Source organism: Rana temporaria, chromosome 8 (assembly GCF_905171775.1).
Source record: "Rana temporaria chromosome 8, aRanTem1.1, whole genome shotgun sequence".
Classification (NCBI taxonomy): Eukaryota; Metazoa; Chordata; class Amphibia; order Anura; family Ranidae; genus Rana; species Rana temporaria.
The window spans coordinates 73896422-73915317 of record NC_053496.1 but is presented as its reverse complement, the minus strand read 5'-3'; the positions used below and the strand labels follow the sequence as shown (position 1 = coordinate 73915317).

At 39.7% G+C, this 18896-nt stretch overlaps 2 protein-coding genes across 7 annotated transcripts in view; one reads left to right on the top strand and one right to left on the bottom strand.

The window, feature by feature from the left end:
• Positions 1–1795, top strand: part of PHYHIPL (phytanoyl-CoA 2-hydroxylase interacting protein like) — a 181639-nt gene extending 179844 nt beyond the window's left edge. For all 3 annotated transcript variants that reach the window (XM_040362045.1, XM_040362043.1, XM_040362044.1), the window contains exon 5: positions 441–1795. In XM_040362045.1, the coding sequence (XP_040217979.1) occupies positions 441–975 (535 nt within the window). In that variant the 3' untranslated portion in view covers positions 976–1795. The remainder of the gene's footprint in view (positions 1–440) is intronic.
• Positions 1589–18896, bottom strand: part of FAM13C (family with sequence similarity 13 member C) — a 250535-nt gene continuing 233227 nt past the window's right edge. For all 4 annotated transcript variants that reach the window (XM_040362039.1, XM_040362041.1, XM_040362042.1 and 1 more), the window contains 4 exons: positions 16115–16210; positions 14003–14205; positions 9164–9265; positions 1589–5467 (listed from right to left, as the gene is read on the bottom strand). In XM_040362039.1, coding sequence (XP_040217973.1) covers positions 5344–5467; positions 9164–9265; positions 14003–14205; positions 16115–16210 — 525 coding nt within the window. In that variant the 3' untranslated portion in view covers positions 1589–5343. The remainder of the gene's footprint in view (positions 5468–9163; positions 9266–14002; positions 14206–16114; positions 16211–18896) is intronic.

Genomic DNA, 18896 nt, shown 5'->3' with positions numbered 1-18896 from the left:
GGAACATATAGGCCGGAGCTGACGTCAAGGGACAGTAATGCGTTTCAGAGCATGAGCAATTCACTTCTTCATCAGACCTATGCCCCTGTGTATGGAATCGGCTTTTATGCAGCCACAGGGAGGGAAGGACAGGAGGGGGTGGACTAAATGGGAGGTCTAATTAGTAAGTAGATTGCTCTCTACGAGGGTCCTGTAGGTCTTTGGCTCCATTTCAGGTCAGAATTTGGCCAAAAATCCAGGCCCGATTTGTCCCTGAAATGGAGAACGGGGATGCACATGGCCCCCCTGTGAGCCGCATCCTTAAGTGTGAACCCAGCCTAAAGGTGTCTATAGCTTGTGGCATTCTGAGAGCAACAGTGGTCAGATTTTACTATTTGCAAATCATTTTTTATGAAAAAAAAGGTAATGTTTAACTGAATGTACATGATTTTTCATTTTAGGCAGCATCATGGTAATGTCATGCAGCCCTCACCAAAAGACAACAGTGGCAGTCATGGTTCCCCAATAAGTGCCAAACTGGAAGGAATTTTCTTCAGCTGCAACACTGAGTTCAACACTGGAAAGCCTCCACAAGATTCCCCATATGGGAGATACAGAGTCGAGATGCCTGCTGAAAAACTCTTCAACCCAAACACAAACCTGTACTTTGGGGACTTATACTGTATGTACACAGCTTATCACTATGTTATTGTGGTTATTGCCCCGGTGGGCTCACCAGGAGATGAGTTTTGCAAGCAGCGCCTTCCTCAGCTCAGCCTGAATGACAACAAATTTCTGACCTGCACTGAAGAGGACGGCAGTCTGGTATTTCACCATGCCCAAGACGTAAATTTGGAAGTCATTTACACTGACCCTGTGGATCTTTCTTGGGGTTCAGTGGCAGAAATAATTGGCCACCAGCTCATGAGCTTGTCTACTGCCAATGCAAAAAAAGATCCCAGCTGCAAGACCTGCAACATCAGTGTTGGACGTTAAAAGCCCCACTTGGCCCACCATGAAAGCAGTTTAACCCTCCCTTGTCATTCTTACCAGACATTTTGTCCGGAAGCATGCAAAATGCAGCTGTCACCAAAAGCATACACTGAAACTAGAACTCCTTAACCCCTTCGCTGCCTGATGAAGCCTGCAAGGCATTGCATTGTAGTTCCTCCTGCAGCAAAGGATTTCAAAAGCTTTTTTAAAACTTTTTTTTATTATTTGTGAAGTTAATGCTGCTCTTAACCACTACAAACCATTTTGTTCTCTGCCAATTGTTAAACCTAGATGTTGCAATTTTTTCTTTTGGTCGTTTTTTTCTTTTTTATTTCTTTGCCAAACATAACAAAAAACTCTACGTAGACTGCTTTAGCAAGTTCAATTTATCAATATTGGCTTTTCATTGGGGTGTCTAAATAGCAGTTAAGTTACTAAAAAAAACTATTGGGAACTTAAAAAAAAATAATAATAGCATGGAAAAATTGTAATTTTCAGCATGAGTGAGCTGTCAAAGCCTAGAGACATCAGCACTTCCAACTTGGCTCGACATATGTTAAATGTTAAAATGATATTAGCTATCAGGAAACAAAATACTGTGTTCCAACATCATTAATATGATAGAAAAATATTTTATTTGTACCGTTGTATAAAATATTTACAAATCATATAGAATATATAGAGCACATTTTATTAGCAACTGTATACATGTCATAAACCATTTTTCCCTTATCAAAGATGTAGACTGTAAACTTCATTGAAATCGTGTATACGTTCCTGTTACTCTTGCTTCGAAGATTTTAATTAAAAACAACTAAAGTCATTCCGGTTTATACAGTGTTTTAAAAAAAAAAAAAAACACACACATACAGAACAAAAACATCACATAAAAGTCATGAAAATTATTTCAATTGGAAATTTTTTTGCACTCCCAATAAACAATTTTAAAACATCAGCTTTAAAATCATGCATTCTGGATACAAGAGAAATAAAAAGTATATTTTGATCAGTAGGAATATTTAGAAAAAGGACAAGTGCTTAGCACAACAGCAAAAACGGTCTAAGTGGTTTTCTCTGTGTGAGTGCCTGTGAGTGACACGAGTAGAAAAAGGAAATTAGCAGCATACATCAAAGTCCACACAGCTTACTGTATTGAGGAATAAGACTTCTAACTTTGATAATAAAAACATGAAAACCCAGTATTAAGGCAGCTTTGCATATTTAACATTCATGAATAGGTTATTTTGAGGGAGTTGGAAGTTTGAACATTTCCACCCTCCAACAAAGAAAAAAAATATAATATAAATGCTATCAAAACATACCAATTTATTTATTTATTTATATATATATATATTTTAGAAAAATTTTCACAAGGGCCTTCTTGTAATTCAGTCCCAGCACACAACACCATATTTTTTGCCAAATCTGTTATTGTAAGGCAAGGCAGTAGAATAAGCAGCTTTACAAATAGGATTTGACCATCTTGTCTGCCAGGTTAACATATGCTCTGGGTGTGCCCTGTAATTTAGTGCTACGTTGTGTCTGTTGTAATGAAGGATCTGTTAATGGCGCTCAGCCTACAGAATTACTATCAGTATGTGGTCACAGAAACCACAGCCAAGACATTAATACCTCAGATGGCATAGCAATTCTGTCTCCATATGGAACATTCAGAATATTTAAGCAAGTCTAGAAACCCAAGAGAGAATAAGATAGTCAAATCTTTATACAAATCATATTGTTTAAGCAAATTCCACAATTTACACAAAGTGTTAGTTTCAACAGGAAGTTGAAATTAAACTTTAAAAAAATGAGTTTTCCTTTAGTTAAATGTGGCTATTCTATCCATAATCTTAAATTTTAAACATTAAGTGCTATTTACGGAAAATATTTTATATCCTCATTACTCAACTGATGTATAGCAATGGACATATATATATGACCTACTATGGACCTATATCTTTGCTTTTAAACTTGCACTGTTGCCCACAGCGAAAAGCAGGTATGGAAGTATTCAAATTTCAATAAAAAGGGGAAGAAGCACAAATAAATAAAAACTAATCTGAGTGTTAGGTAATCGAGGTAAGACAGACTCGACTGTCACTTTCTCAGCAGGAGGTTACCTTTTAAAGAGGTAATTTTGTTAACTTCATTAGTCTCAATAAAGAAAAAGGCTTACATTTCATTTGAATAGAGTTGCAGGCTAAAATAATAGATGATCAAACCAAAAAGGTACATAAGTTTGAGGGAGGTCTCGGCTTTAAAAAAAAAATCCTTATCAGCACAGTTCATTTAATGACTCAGGCTTCTGTAAATTCCTTATATTCCTACAGGTGGCCTCTGCCTGCCTTCTTACGTCTTTTGTGGCACAGTTCCAGGCTCTCTTTCTGTCAAGCTATGGGTTTCTCACTACCTGCTCCTTTAACATTGTAAAACAATGCAACAAGGGGCGTTATACCCCCTTTGCTATATAGTCATGGTGGGTGTGCAGACTTAGGAACTTAAATGCAGAGATCTCTCATCACTGGTGTCCCAAAGTGATATTGGAAATATTATTTAAATTTACAGGCTCTACTAAAAACAAACATACCTTTTGGGGGGGGGCGGAATGATACACAAATATAACAAATATCCGCCTAATACATAAAACGTTTGCAATGCATTATATAGCGCAACACATGTTATCAAATGTTTGACCCCAATTAATAAAATAATGGTATGTTTACCTTTATACCTTTTACAGTGCCAGGCTACACATTGCATAAAGTATGCAAAATGTTCAAAATAGCACATCGATAACTAAATTTTGTGAAAAGGGATGGAAGTACAAGCCTATTGATACACTAATAACTATTATGGTATACAAAACCGTCAAATTAAAAAGTAAACAGAAAAACACCTAGCTGCTTCATAGACAACAAAAAAGGTCCACTGCAGGCAGTATGCTAGAACCGAATTTAGTGAATATTGTTAAATATTTTAGAATTAAAATGGCCCTTTAACTACATATTTTCTTATATGCAATGCTGCTTTAATTTTACAAAGATGTTCAAGAAAATAAATATTTAAAAAATACTTTTGCTCTTACAATATATTTCACAAAACTAGATATGAAACACTAGAGATAGAGCCAATTAATTTCCCAATGTGAACACAAAGATGCCATGTTCCATTCAGGAAGAATTAAATCCGCCTCTCCAGTAATAGTTTAAATAATACCATTTTCAGAAAGTGCAGTCTTGTTGCTTACATCATTGGCCTTTGGTTGTAGAAGACAAAGTGTGGTTTTCTTACCAAAACTAGCACAAAGAGTGGGGGGGAAAAAAAACACACCTCAATATTAAAAATATGACCAGAGACTATATATACACACACATACAGTCTGTGCATAAACAGATCACGTTCTCAAATCTAGAATATTCTATTCATGTACATCAACTGAGGGAAACATCTGCAACATATCAAAGGCACTTCAAACAATGAAGCACATTAGAGAAACAAAGATCCATGTATAAATGCTGGAGGAAAATGGAGGCATTGCCCATGCCAATCAATAGGATACCAATTACCATTTTTCTACAAACGCAAGCAAACACCCGATTGATTGTTACAGGCAATGCGTTTTCTGGTCCTCTCATTATTATACACAAATCCCACTGTAAATGTTACAGAGTTGGATGAAATTTTAAATTGTATTCTTTAAAATGCTAGTAAATTGGCAAAATGAAACTACACAAACATAAGTGATAAAAGCCTTATTAAGTCAATCCCATTAAATAACGTCTGACTGATTACAACCATAATGCCCTTTAGCAGATTATTTTGGAGATTGTAAAGGAATAATGCCAAGTACCTTTACCTTCCTAAAAGACATTCTCATTCAGACTTGTTCAGTAAAGCAGTGCAAAGATAGCATGCAAAGTGCACATACCCAAAACAACCACCTGGATTTAAATCTAGAGTGGTCAAAGAATTAATCTTTTGTTGATGTGGCTGTTATGGGTTACTGGATTGTGCCTTACTGAATAAGCAAGACTGGGATTTCTTTTATTAACATGATGCAGCATCGAATTATAATGATGCATAGCTACCAGTCACCCAGTCATGACATTCAACCTTACAAAGGCTGACTGGTTGCCTTGGTTTGCTGAACATCACTGATCTTTCCTCCTTAGCTTTTTTGGCCTCCAACTACTAAGAGAAATGTCTTGTGAACAGATCTGGAATTATCCCTTTTCAATTCCTTGCTACTGTTATCCCTACCAGGTAGTGTATAACTATTAAAGTGCATGAGCATTTCAGTGTCATACATGTGCAGAAATACAGCAAAGTTTAGTCCTCAGAATACCGCTTGTGGTGTGTTCGCAGATTCTAAATCGTTTTCGATACATCTTGCTTGCTGATCAGGACTTCCAGTAACCGAAGTTTTGCTTTTATCTGTTTGTATTCACAGTACTCTTCAGCCATTGGTATTCTGTCTTCTTTCTGTGCGCTCCTAGAACATATAGGGTGGTGATGAGACTTCAATGCACATTTTACAATCTGTAATACACTCAGCTGGTAAAGGTTGCAGAGCTGCAGCCTCTTCTAGTGCAGTTAATAAGCAGCAAATTGTCAGTGCAGCAGTTCTAAACTAATGGTATGGGGTATCTGAGCAGGGCCACCATCAGAGGGGCATCGTCGCTACAACTGTAAGGGGCCCAGAAGAAGGCAGGACGGGTGAAGGGGACCCGTGTAGTGCACTATAGAAATAATACCGCGGCTTCTGCTGCTCTGTGTCATTGAGCTCAGACATCAAACTCTTAACTGCCACCTCTGACTACTATGTGCATGTGTACCCCTCGTGGGAGCTGCCTGTACTGTGCTCCTCTGTGTCAGCAACATGTCAGCTTTGTGAAAACGAGCTGGGACTAGGTAGGAAGATTTTCTTTAAAAGTAGGGGCTGTGAAGGAAAGGGAGAGGGGCAGTTTTGCAAAAATACGAAGGAAACTTGGACAGCCACACTCCAAAAATGTTCTTTTAATTAAAATCTATCACAAAATAAACATGCCACAGCAAAAAAATTGGAACAAAAGCCAACGTTTCGCACTGTAGCTTCAGTGCTTAGTCATAGCTGGACTAGGTAGGAAGATTTGCTTTAAAAGTAGGGGCTGTGAAGGAAAGGGAGAGGGGCAGTTTGTGTACAGGGAGGGGGTCAGAGGCTTATGCGTTTTAGAGATTTGTATATGTGTGGGGTTGACCTATATACAGGTGGAGGCTGACAGCTATACAGGTGGGGGGGGGGGGCTCACATATATACAGGTTTGAGGGGGGCAGACAGCTCTGCAGGTGTTGGGGGCTGGCATATACACAGGTGTGAGGGGGGTGGGGTTGACATATATACAGGTTTGTGGGGGCTGGCATATATACAGCTGGGGGGAGTGACATATTACAGGTGTGAGGGGCTGGCATATATATAGGTTTGTGGGGGGCTGAGATATATATTACACACAGGTGAGGAGGGGGGGAGTGACGTATATACAGGTTTGTTGGGGGGGGGGGGGCGGGGAACTGACATATTCAGGATTGAGGGGGAAGGGGTGCTTTTAAAAAAAACTATCTGAATTTGTTGCATACATCAGTAATAGCATTAAAACTGTTCGAGTGTATTTCTGAATTTGGTGCAGGACATCCCTGGACAACAATCATGCTAAAATAGCATTGCAAATACTATGCTAAATTGCCACCTATATGTTGAGAGTGCTTCTGTATCTGCTCATAAGCTTATAAAACCCTAATTTTCAAAAATAGAATTTTATATAGTTTCCTGTACAGATCACATGCTGGGTTTAACCATCTCTTTTTATATGGCATCAGCCCTCTGTTTTAATATGCGCCTCAAAAACAAGAAGCTGAAGGGATGTGGTGGAACATCTGTACATCTGTACACACATAAGTATGTCAATTTTACATTGATAGATGCACTTTAACCTCTTCAAATCTCATACCTGTATCCTCCGTATGGATTGAAGCAGTTTTTGCATTTCCCCATTGGCTAGTGATAACTTTGTCATTACTAGGGATGAGCCGAACGACCGTTTGCGCGAACATTTAGAACCCAGTAGACGTCTATGGGACTCGAACGTTCGAATTCAAAAGTGCTCATTGTAAAGCCTAATATGCAAGTTATTGTCGTAAAACGTCTTTGAGAACCCGGGTCTTGCCCCAGGGAACATGTATCAATGGAAAAAAAGTTTTTTAAAAACTGTCTTTTTTTTGGAGCAGTGATTTTAATGATGCTTAAAGTGAAAAAAAAAAGAAGGAAAAATTGCTTTAATTATCATACCTGCTGGGTGTCTATAGTATGTCTGTGAAGTGGCACGTGTTTAGAACTGTCCCTGCACAAAATGAGATTACTATAAGAAAAAAGTAATTTAAAACTGCTTGCGGCTTTAATGTAATGTCTGGGTCCCTGCAATATGGATGTAAATCACTGAGAAAAATGGCACAGACAGTACACACCACATAGCTTTAGGTGCACACTGCAGAAGACACAGGCAGTACACCATGTGAGAATACTGCAGCTAGCACAATCACCTGCCTGCCAGTAAATTAGGAAGTGCAGCTCTAGCTAAACTATACAGTGTATAAATATATATACACACACACACACAACACCTGGGATGCATATATATCCTCTACACACTGTAACTTTAACTGACTAGCCTGCCTGCCTGCTCTATCTACCTACTAAAAATGACTCACTCTCTCTCTCTGTCTTCTCTCTTTTAACCACCACAACACACTACACAAGGCCGACCTGCAAGCGTGTGTGGGGCGTCTACTAAACCCCCTGAGCCATAATTGGCCAAAGCCACCCTGGCCCAAAACATTTGTAATTCGACGATTGATCAAACATACGATGTTCAAGTCGAATACGAAGCTCATCCCTAGTCATTACCTCTTTGAGCAACACTCAGGGTTAATACAAGAGTATGTTTTTAGATAAAAGTCTGAGCATTACTCAGGGTAGACATTTTTATATAAAAACACAGTTACACAAAGGTGGGCGGATGACATCATGATCTCCACCTCAGCCAATCAAAGGAAGCCTTGTACTCAATCAAAATAAAAACCAGCTCCCTGTGAATGGCTGAGCCAAAAACAGAATGTTGAGCCCCCATCCTGCTGCTGTACACTCCATGTAGTGCTGTACACTCCATGTAGCTGATGCTACACAGTTACATTGCCCACAGGTGACACGTTAGTGAAGGTAATGAGTCATTTGGACTAGATTGGTTCAAACAAATTATTTTAAATGACAAAAAGCCTTCTTTGGCTTTACGGTTACACAAAAAAAGAAAAATGTATATATTAGTTAATATAAAAGCTATGGGGAGATGCAGATGAGGGAGTTTATTGGGGCCGATTTGGGTTAGGCTCGGTTTACCGAATGCAATATACAGATCAATGGAAAACTATAGTCATTTTACACAGGAATAGTGGTCATTCTGACAGCTGGTAATTGCAGAGAGGGAAATAGTGGCAGAGGGAGGGGAGCAGAGTACAGGCGATGCATTCTAGAAAAAGTTTTTTTTAGGATGTGATCCCCGTGTTTAAAATTCTCCAGTGGTTAAACAATTGGGCCTCCTTCACACCATTTGCGCATTTTTCTCCATCGGTTTTCATGCACAAAGATGTGCATAATTTGTTATGAACGTCTTTGCAAGGACACAAAGAAAGCAACCGTTTTCTGTGTCCTGTTTACACCACGATACTGATATCATGTGCACGGAGATATGCAACAAATTGTTTGCAAGGGCATAGAAAAGAAAAACCAGTGTTCTCCATTTGCTCTATTCACATCAGGTTTTTTTTTTCCCCCACGCAGAAAACTGCATATATGGTGCAGATTCCTGTGCAGAAAAAAATCTGTGCATGATACCAGTTTTGTGGTGTGAACAGGGCACATGGAGAACAATGGTTTTCCTTTGTGCCCTTACAGAAACGGAAAAACTCAGGCCCCATTCACACCACCCTATATCATTTGAACAGGTCACAGAATTAACAATTTTTTTTTTTTTTTTCTAAACCAAAAAAGTCATTCTTTTCTCTGCTTCAAACTGTATATATCTATGCCATCTCAAGAAAATCAAAAAAAAAATTGGGCAAGTCACATCTCTATACATTTTCATCCCAGGATACCGCTTACCTCCCGGTCTGTCGTAAAAAGTGCTCTTCAAATTCTCTTAAAGCTTTTCTTAACCTTTTCTTATCTGCTCTGGTTTCTCGAAGGTGATCAAGAAGTTCAGACCTTATTGACAATGACAAATACATTTTACATATTAGTTGACCATGTACAATGAGTGTCGCCTGTATGGTTTAGCAGAACATCTAGCATTGTAAAATATAACAATGGAAGTCATTACACAAAAAAAAAAAAAAAGCAATTCACCTTCCAAAATATCAATAGAAGTGCCGTGTGATGACATTTTATGCAGATGTATACTTACATCTCAGAATGTTTTGTTAATCAATAATTTAGAATGATCGTTCCTTGCTACTTATAATTTTATTTGGGTCATCATGTTGGTGAGCTTATCCTACAAATACATTTCATACATGCTCCAATTCTCTGTGCGCTACAGTCTACTAGAATATCTGTAAGTGATTATTATACAGGATTTATATAGTGCCAACAGTTTACGCAGTGCTTTACAACATAGGTGCAGAAAATACAAATACAATACACTTTAATACAGTAGGAATCAGAGGGCCCTGCTCATTGGAGCTTACAATCTAAGAGGGAGGGTCAAGAGATCCAAAAGGTAATAACTGTGGGTGATCGTCTGAAACTGGACAGAATAGGAGATAGTCGGACGTTTTTTTGGACGTTTTTTTTGAGGAACAAAGAGAACAAGTTGGTTGGTATTTTGAGACTAGTTTAGTGATGTAAATTTTGTGTTTCACTGTGCTTAGGATTCCAGAAATTCACCTATAGTGTTATATATTTCAGTGCTGCTACTTAAATAATAAATCAAAATCTGAGACATTAGTGCACCAACCAATAATCAATTCCACAGTAGCGCAACCACTGCTACTATGCAGTGAACAATAATATTTCTGCAAGTGATATAAATTAAAACGTGAAAATACAAAATTTTCAAAATCATACAAAAAAGGCCATACAACTGTCATAATAATGTAATTTATTTTTGATTTAGGCTAGGTTCACACTGCTACGACACAACTGTTGTACGACTGTCATCCTACTTTAACTGCGACATCGGTCCTACTTCCATCATTTGAATGAACAAGATCAGATTTTGTTTCAACTTTAAGATAATTTGACCAATCAAAACAATCCCAGTGTAAGATAAATTCCTTTTATTGCTGCTGTAATCACCATGTCAGATGCCACAAGTCAGATGGTTAGGACAAGGGTCCGATTTCAATTATATTTAATGGGCTGAATAGGACCAAAGTTGTACAGGTACCCTTTTCAAAGTCGGACCGACTTGTGTCAGACCAGTTAAAATGGCTCTCATAGGGAATCATTGATTTACACATGTCATGCGACATGTCCTCCCAAAGTCGAAGCGCATGTCGTACCAGTGTGAGCCCAGCCTTAGAAACTGTTATTTTGACAGTTGTATGGACTTATTTGTACGATTTTGAAATTTTGTAATATTTTGTATTTTCACGTTTTGATTATATCACTTGCGGATATATTATTGTTCACTGCATAGCAGCAGTGGTTGCGCTACTGTGGAATTGATTATTGGTTTGTACACTAATATTATTGTCACAATTTTTTTTAGTTTAGCGATGTAGCTGGGGCCCAAGTTGTAGAGGGCTTTGTAAGTTGTTAATATCTTGAATTGAATTCGCTGAGTGAGTGGAAGAGAGTGGAGGGATTGACAGAGAGGAGTTTGTAAGGTGGATGAGCCTGGCAGCAGTATTTATGATGGTCTGAATAGGGGATACCATATGTAAAGGTGAGCTAATGAGGAGGGAGTTGCAGTAGTCAAGGTGGGAGATAACCAGGGGGCGAATTAGAAGCTTTGCGGTGGTTAGGGGTTACGAAGGGTCACATCTGGGAGATGTTGAGGCGGCAAGCTTAAGACAGTGATTGGGACCATCGAAAGGATAGTTCAGAGTCCAGGATTACACATAGGACCTTGGCATGGGGAGACGGGTTGATAGTTGAGCTGTTGATTTTGACAGGAGTTAGGGGAAGGGGCACATGGGGAAGGAAATATTATGAGCTCAGTTTTGAACAGATTGAGTTTGAGAAAGTGGTGTGAAATCCAGGCTGAGATGTCGATTAGTAAATTTGATACGTGAGGAGACTGAGTGAGCTGAGTGAGTAGAGAGATAGATTTGGCTGTCATAAGGCCTAGAAAGGATATTTAAATCCATGGGAAGCAATCAACTGATCCAGGGAGAATAGGAGAGGTCCAAGAACAGAACCTTGGGGGACCCAAGGAAGTACACTTGAAGGTGCAGTGGGATAGGTAGGACCGTCACAGAGAACAAAAGCGTGGAGTTTGTTGAGGGGGTGGTTCACAGTGTCAAAGCGACTCAGCAGAGAGTCCCAGGAGGAGTAGTACAGATTAGTGCCCATTGGTTTTAGCCATTAGATTATTTATGATTTTAAGGAGAGCAGTTATCCTGGAGTTTTGAGGGCAAAATTCGAACCGAAGGGGATCGAGAAGTTAGTTCTCAGTCAGGTGGTCGGTCAGTCGGTTGTAGACCAGACATTCAAGGCATTTGGAGAAAAAGGGGAGTAAGGCAATGGGGCGTAGGTTAAGATTGGTGGTGTCCAGTAAGGGCTTTTTAAGGGTAGGGGTGACTAGTACATGTTTTAGAGAGTTCGGGAAGATGCCAGAAGAGAGGGAGAGATTGAAGACGTGCGTTCGAGAGTGTAGAATAGAGCCAGAGGGTGACTGTAGCATTTACAAGGGAGCAAGATGTTAAATAGACATTAGAAAAAAGCTTAGCAACCTCGTCCATAGTAGCAGTGTTGAATGAGGGAAGTAATGATTGTACCTGTGGACATGGGGTGTTAAGTGGGTGAGCTATCTGTGCATTGGAGTGATAGCTAAAGTCAGGTTAAGATGCTTCCACCGTGCATCCGGTCTGTACACAATGGGAATGTACAGATCAATTTCCTTTCACACGGAGTGGCTTTGCTCAGCAGGAGATCTGTGAGAAGATCCCCTGCTGAATCAGAGCTGAACAGGATGGATGTCATGGTTTTGACATCAGTGCCCATTCATTGTGAGCCCGCATTTAAACAGCAGACCCGTAATGGCACTATGGGCAGGTAAATGTAAAAAACTTAAGTCAGACTACCTCCGGGACATCATGTTTAGGTCAGGAAAAATGGAAACGGACCAGTCCTTTTCAGTTTTTTTCCCCCCCAGACCTTAATGGGTATGGAGGTAGGCAGGTGTAAATGGACACAAGTCTGTTTACATCAGTCGGCCCAGACCCACATTGAGTCTTCGATCAGGTCCACCTGTCCACCTCCTGCCCAACATTTCTTTACAGAATAACCAAAGGAGTCAGCTGGAAAGTTGTCAGCCAATTTGTGCCTGCATTTAATGATATGTAATCACTGTTTATAGGTAGTTTGACTGGTGGTGGAGCCAGCTGACAAAATACAGTGGCCACAGCAGGAGATTCCTCCATCTGCACTGTGCAGGATTTTTTTCCATTCAGCCTTCAAAAGCTATGTGTAGTGCCAACTTAGAAGGGGTTTCCACTTTGCATAAAAGTGGACTAGCACCTGAGATTTCTCACAGGTTCTCAGACTGGAGAAATAGAGCTTTAAATTTCCCTAGTTTTCCTGGTTTTCTGCCTGATAAGCCAATACTAAAGATGTTTGCTACCTGCCTTTTGCCCACCCCTCTTCAAAAGATCAAGGCACTGATGGTCACACTGAAAACATTAATGTTTAGGAAACCTTCACCTGATAAATACCTAAGAACAATCACATTATATGCCTGCTTGGTCAACCAAAGCTGGTCAGTCACTTTACATTCAATGTTAAATACGTACATTGTACTATTAGAATGTAATTACTTACATAGGCCCACACACTGCATAGCCGTTTGTACAATCAGCTGGTAAATCTTTAAATGGCAACACAAATTACAATCTCATTTAGAGTTCCCAACAGCAGTGCAGTATGGGGACCTAAATATGCAATCCATTACATTTTTTTATTCAATTAAAAATGATCCCCACAGTAAACCTAAAAAAGATAGTACAATCATATTGTGAAATGTGGCCAGCATTACCATGGGTTGTACTGTCCCAAAACAAGCAAACAATATCAAACTAATGGTCTAGTGGCCATTTTACTGTTCAAGTTTGAATCAATTTGATTGCTGTAGTGCATCACAGCCGTGCAACTAAAGAGCATGCGTATGACGGTGTTGTTATATTTGAATGTTAAAGTCCATTTCTGGGAAAAAGTAAAACTTCTCTCTTGCAGGTAAGGGGTTAGATGCCTGTTTAGGTATAAGGGACTGGAAAAAGTAGATTTAGTTACCAAATCCTTTGCTACCCTCTTTACGTTTCTGTAGTGTACGGTTTACTCAGCACCCTCGTGTCCAATGAAGGGTTATGGGCCCTGCATTACATTAAAAATAGGAGGAAAAATATATGGACAGCCGCACACCAAAAAAACCTTGTAAGGTTGCCTTTAATGGTGAAAAAGGCTAAAAGCACTACAAAACACAGCAGACAGTGGGATGTACAGCTAACACGTTTCACACTAAAATGTAGTGCTTAGTCATTGCATTGCTGATGTCAGAGGACATGCAACGTATGAAGCATAGGGAAGAAGGGGCTTGCTGAAAGCTTTGCAAAAGCTTGCTGTTCAGACAATTTAAAACAAGCTTCAAAGTGCTTTTCATGGTCCCCTAGATCTAAACGAACATTACCATTGGCAAGCTGACACTGAAAATAAGGTTCAGGATTTTCCAGCAGCATACATGTGTCAAGCATGAAACACTGAAAATAAAAAAGTTTGACTCACATTGATGCTTCATGCAGGTTGGACATGGACAGCGCTGACTGTCGTACTAAATGTTTTTCATCCAGAGGAGAGACATATGCAGGTTCTAGATCCTCATTGCAATAAAAGAGATGCTCATCTACGACCTGTTCTGGTTCTGCTATAAATGTGAATTCACAAGACGAGTTCTGGGCACTGTCATCTTCCGAATCCTCTTCTTCATGCTAAAGCAGAAGAAAGTTCATTATTTGAGAATTACATTTTTCTCTTAACAATTACCATCTGGCAAAGCAGTCTGTAAAAAATGGCAGGTATTTTGGTGACATTACATAGTGCACAGCACAAAGCATTTAGTGAATCTGTAATGTGCGCTGGAGGTGGAATTCTTCAATCACATCTGCATGTCTCCATTTGTCCAATAAGTATTTTACTAGCCAAGGCTGGCCATAGACTGAGAAAGTTTCTTTCCTGCAACCAAGTGTGAGCCATCCCGGGACACATCGATTACAGCTAGCGGCTATATCAGCCACTAGAAATAATCAGATGTAAGATCTGACAGGCTGGTTGTACCCAAGTTGATCCAGTCTACTTGGGAACAATCAAACAAAAAAGAGAGAAGAAAGTTCTCCCAAGAGGGCCAAGACCAGGACACTGTGCAATAGACAGCGGGGGGGGGGGTGCCGGCCACCCGTGAACGCTAAACAGAGAGGCAGTACCGTTATCTGCCTATGTAAACAAGGCAGATCCCAGTTTCGACAGGGGAGGACACAGATCTTTTGTTCCTGCTAAGCAGGAACACGGATCTCTGTGTTCATCCAGCGAGTCCATCCCCCACACACAGTTAGCAAGCACCCCCTAGGGACACACATAACCCTTTGATCGCCCCTGATGTTAACCCCTTCCCTGCCAGTGTCATTGGTACAGCAACAGTGCATATTTTTAGCACTGATCACTGTAATGTCACCGGTTCCCAAAAAGGTGTCGGTTAAGTATCCAATTTGTCTGCCGCAATCCCGCTAAAAATTGCTGATTGCCGACAAAAAAAAAAAAAAGACAAAAAAAAAATCCCATAGTTTGTAAACAATAACTTTTGCGCAACCCAATCAATATACGCTTATTGGTATTTTTTTTTACCAAAAATATGTAACAAAATACATATTGACCTAAATTGATGAAGAAATTTTTTTTTTTTTACATTATTTTTTATTGGATATGTTTTATGGCAGAATTGTTCAGCTTTGCTTAAAGCGGGAGTTCACCCATTTATTAAATTTTCCCCTTTTCCCCTTAGATTCCTGCTCGTTCGGTCTAGGGGAATCGGCTATTTGTATTAAAATATGAGCAGTACTTACCCGTTTTCGAGATGCATCTTCTTCCGTCGCTTCCGGGTATGGGTCTTCGGGAGCGGGCGTTCCTTCTTGATTGACAGCCTTCCGAGAGGCTTCCGACGGTCGCATCCATCGCGTCACTCGTAGCCGAAAGAAGCCGAACGTCGGTGCGGCTCTATACTGCGCCTGCGCACCGACGTTCGGCTTCTTTCGGAAAATCGTGACGCGATGGATGCGACCGTCGGAAGCCTCTCGGAAGACTGTCAATCAAGAAGGAACGCCCATTCCCGCAGCCCATACCCGGAAGCGACGGAGAGGATGCATCTCGTAAACGGGTAAGTAATGCTCATATTTTAAAACAAATAGCCGATTCCCCTAGTAAAAACGAGCAGGAATCTAAGGCTAAAAAGTGAAGGGTGAACCCCCGCTTTAAGATTACATGTTTTAACCATTTACATGTCTGCCTAGTCCTCTCCTAATAGACGGAACATAACCCAAATGTCAAGATTTAAGAAAGCTGTGTCCGTCCATGGACAAAAGAGAAAATCGTTTTTTTTTTTTTTACATGTCGGTCTTTTTTTATTATAGCACAAACAAAAAAAAATGCAAAGATGATCAAATATTACCAAAAGAAAGCTCGATTTGTGGAGAAAAAAAAAAAAAACACACAACAATTTTATTTGGGTACAGTGCCATATCCCAAAAAGTTGCCTAGTCATTAAGGGGGGTAAAACCTTCCGGGTCTGGTTAAAAAAAATCAATACAAGAGTACTGAAACAGTTTAGGGTTTTTAACAAATACTTACAATGGTTGGAATCAGAGTTGCAGTAGATAGTAGCTGCTTTATAATTCTATATCGGTCATATAAAGGTTTCATAAGACTTCGCTCTTGCTTTGTGACCTGACAAACACAATGTACAGTTGTATTACTACATTTAATATGAACATCTATGAAAATGTATTTAAACGGTAAGCATAACGCATTCAGAAAACATTTTAGATCTTTTAAAAGTTGTTGCCCCAATCATAATTTGTAAAAAGTATGCTCTATATATAACACAAGTCGGTCAACAAAAGCTGAAAGCAAAGTAACAAATAATAGTCAATAAAAGGAAGACAACACAGGAATTTATCAGGCTCACAATATTACTGGCTGGATTAACAGTGCGCTATACACTATTTGAAAGCAAAAAATAAAGCTCACTGTTAGGGTTTTTAAACACTTTGAAATGAATAACATGGTCACAGCAGACCATCTGGTAAACCCAGCCAAAAGAGAACTCTGCAAGAACACCTGTTAGTAAGCCAACTTAACATGCGATTGTGAATAATCCTGCATTCATTTTTTAGCTTTATAGGATTTTCCTCTTAAATGATGGCAGACCTGTGACAATCACAGAACTGCAATTAGCACAGGAGTAACATGCATACACATGATTACCAGTCAGCCAGACAACATCATTAAAATAGAGTCTATGGAAAGGAACATCGTATGTGCCTACTTTACATAGCTCCCACCTTCCTGCCCACCAGTCAAATAGCTGTACTGATAAAACTGCTGCTCCAAGATCCAAGGTCAGCCAGGGCTCACAAAACCTAATGGGCGTTTGGGTGCGCTGCATTGGAAAAATTGGTGCCAACAGCTCAAAAATGTCTAATTTTCATGTTCAGGCAGGAAAGAAGACTATCATGTTTTGGTAAACTGATTTCAATGCCGGAATGCAAACTTCATAAAGCTACTGTTCTGCGGTTATGACATTTTACTTATAACAGCAAAATCACACTTCAAAAAGTTTGTGATGTATTAACATGCCAAGTGACGCTATAAGCATTTGTTGCCCAAAAACAGGGTTTCTTCAGATATTTCAAGTATTATCCTCTTTGGTGGGGGCTATCAAACACATTTCAACCTATACTCCAGGTGGATATAAAACATCAACCACTTCAATACTAAACAATTTCACCCCTTTCCTGCCAAGGCCAGTTTTCAGTGCCGTCACATTTTAAATGACAATTACTAAGTCATGCAACACTGTAACCAAATGACATTTTTTTTTTTTTTTAGACAGCTAGAGCTTTCCTTTGGTGGCATTTAACCACTTGGTGCCCACGCTGTAGCCAAAAGACTGCTACAGCTAGGGCTTACATGGGCAGCCCTCTATTCTTGCATTGCCTGTGTGCCCGCTCTGTGATCACCGAATCCTTGGCACTCAGCTGATCACAGATGGGGGTAAAGGGCCAATCGCGGTGGGCCCTTTTTCTACGTGGTCAACTGTAAGCCAGTGACAGCTGATCACGGAAGTAAACAGAAGCCGGTAGACAGCTTTTTTTTCTCCTCACGCTGCCAGCATGAAGAAAATAAGAAAGCCGCCAATAACTGCCTTCTGTGAGAGGGACATCAGTCCCCTTTGTGCTGCTAATCAGTGCCACCAATCAGGGCTATCAAGTCCACCAGTGTCACCCATTAGTGCAGCCTCATCAGTGAAGGAGAAAAATTACCTGTTTACCAATTTTTTTTAACAAGATATATAAAAAAACTTTTGTGCTTGTGCTTAAATACCACCAAAATAAAGCTTATTTTTTTGTGAAAAAAAATGATAAAAATGTTATATGAGTTACAGTGTTGCAATTGTCATTCAAAGTGTGACAGCGCTGAAAGCTGAAAATTGGCCTGGGCAGGAAGGGGGTATAAGTGCCCAGTAAGCAAGTGGTTAATCACCACTGTTTTTCTTTCTTTTTTCTATATACAAATTAAAAAACAAAACAAAAATGTTGCATCATCAGTACAGTGTCACGATATGACTGGTGCAGCAGTGATCAGGGACACAGAGTGGTGACAGTATGTCAAATAAATACTTTTTTTTTTATATATTTTTTTATGTTTTTAGCATTTTTAATTACTTTTACAAACTGTCACCAGCGCAGTAGTGTGTCACCATAGGATTATTATTATTTTTGTTTATTGCACTGATGATCACTGTATAAGCAATCATTTTTTACAATGTGAAAGGCATTCATTCACGTGCCATTGTGTGTAATTGTAATTGGTCACAGTGATCATATAGTACAGGGCCTATCACAGAGATCACCATAAATTGTACACAATGGCTATGAATGAAAGTCATTGTTTACAACTAACATGTGATTGCTGTGATTGGTCACAGCAGTCACATGGTACCAGGGCCATGTACAGCAAGCTAGTACAACGATCTGTGTTCCAGCCCCAAGGGTGCGCATGAGGCGTGCAAGGGCATCCAGCCCAGATAGCAGTGTCCTCGCCAATTACAATAGGCCGGGTGGCAGGCAGTAACAGAATTGACTGTATTATTAAGTGCACCTGATTCTGACTTGGTATCACCTTCTTGTAATTTCCTTAAAATGGGATTGGATAGGCTGGCACTAAGAACCAATAAGGTGTCTTGCAGCACACATGAGCAGACAGCAGGAGAAAATAGTGTGGCGTTACAGCTTTCTCATTGCCCTCATCAGCCTGTGGGCAAAGAGGTGACCTGTATTACTAAACTGCTACTATAGGGAATTTAAAAAAAAAACACTAGTTGTATTGTGTAGTTGCTATTGATGTATTG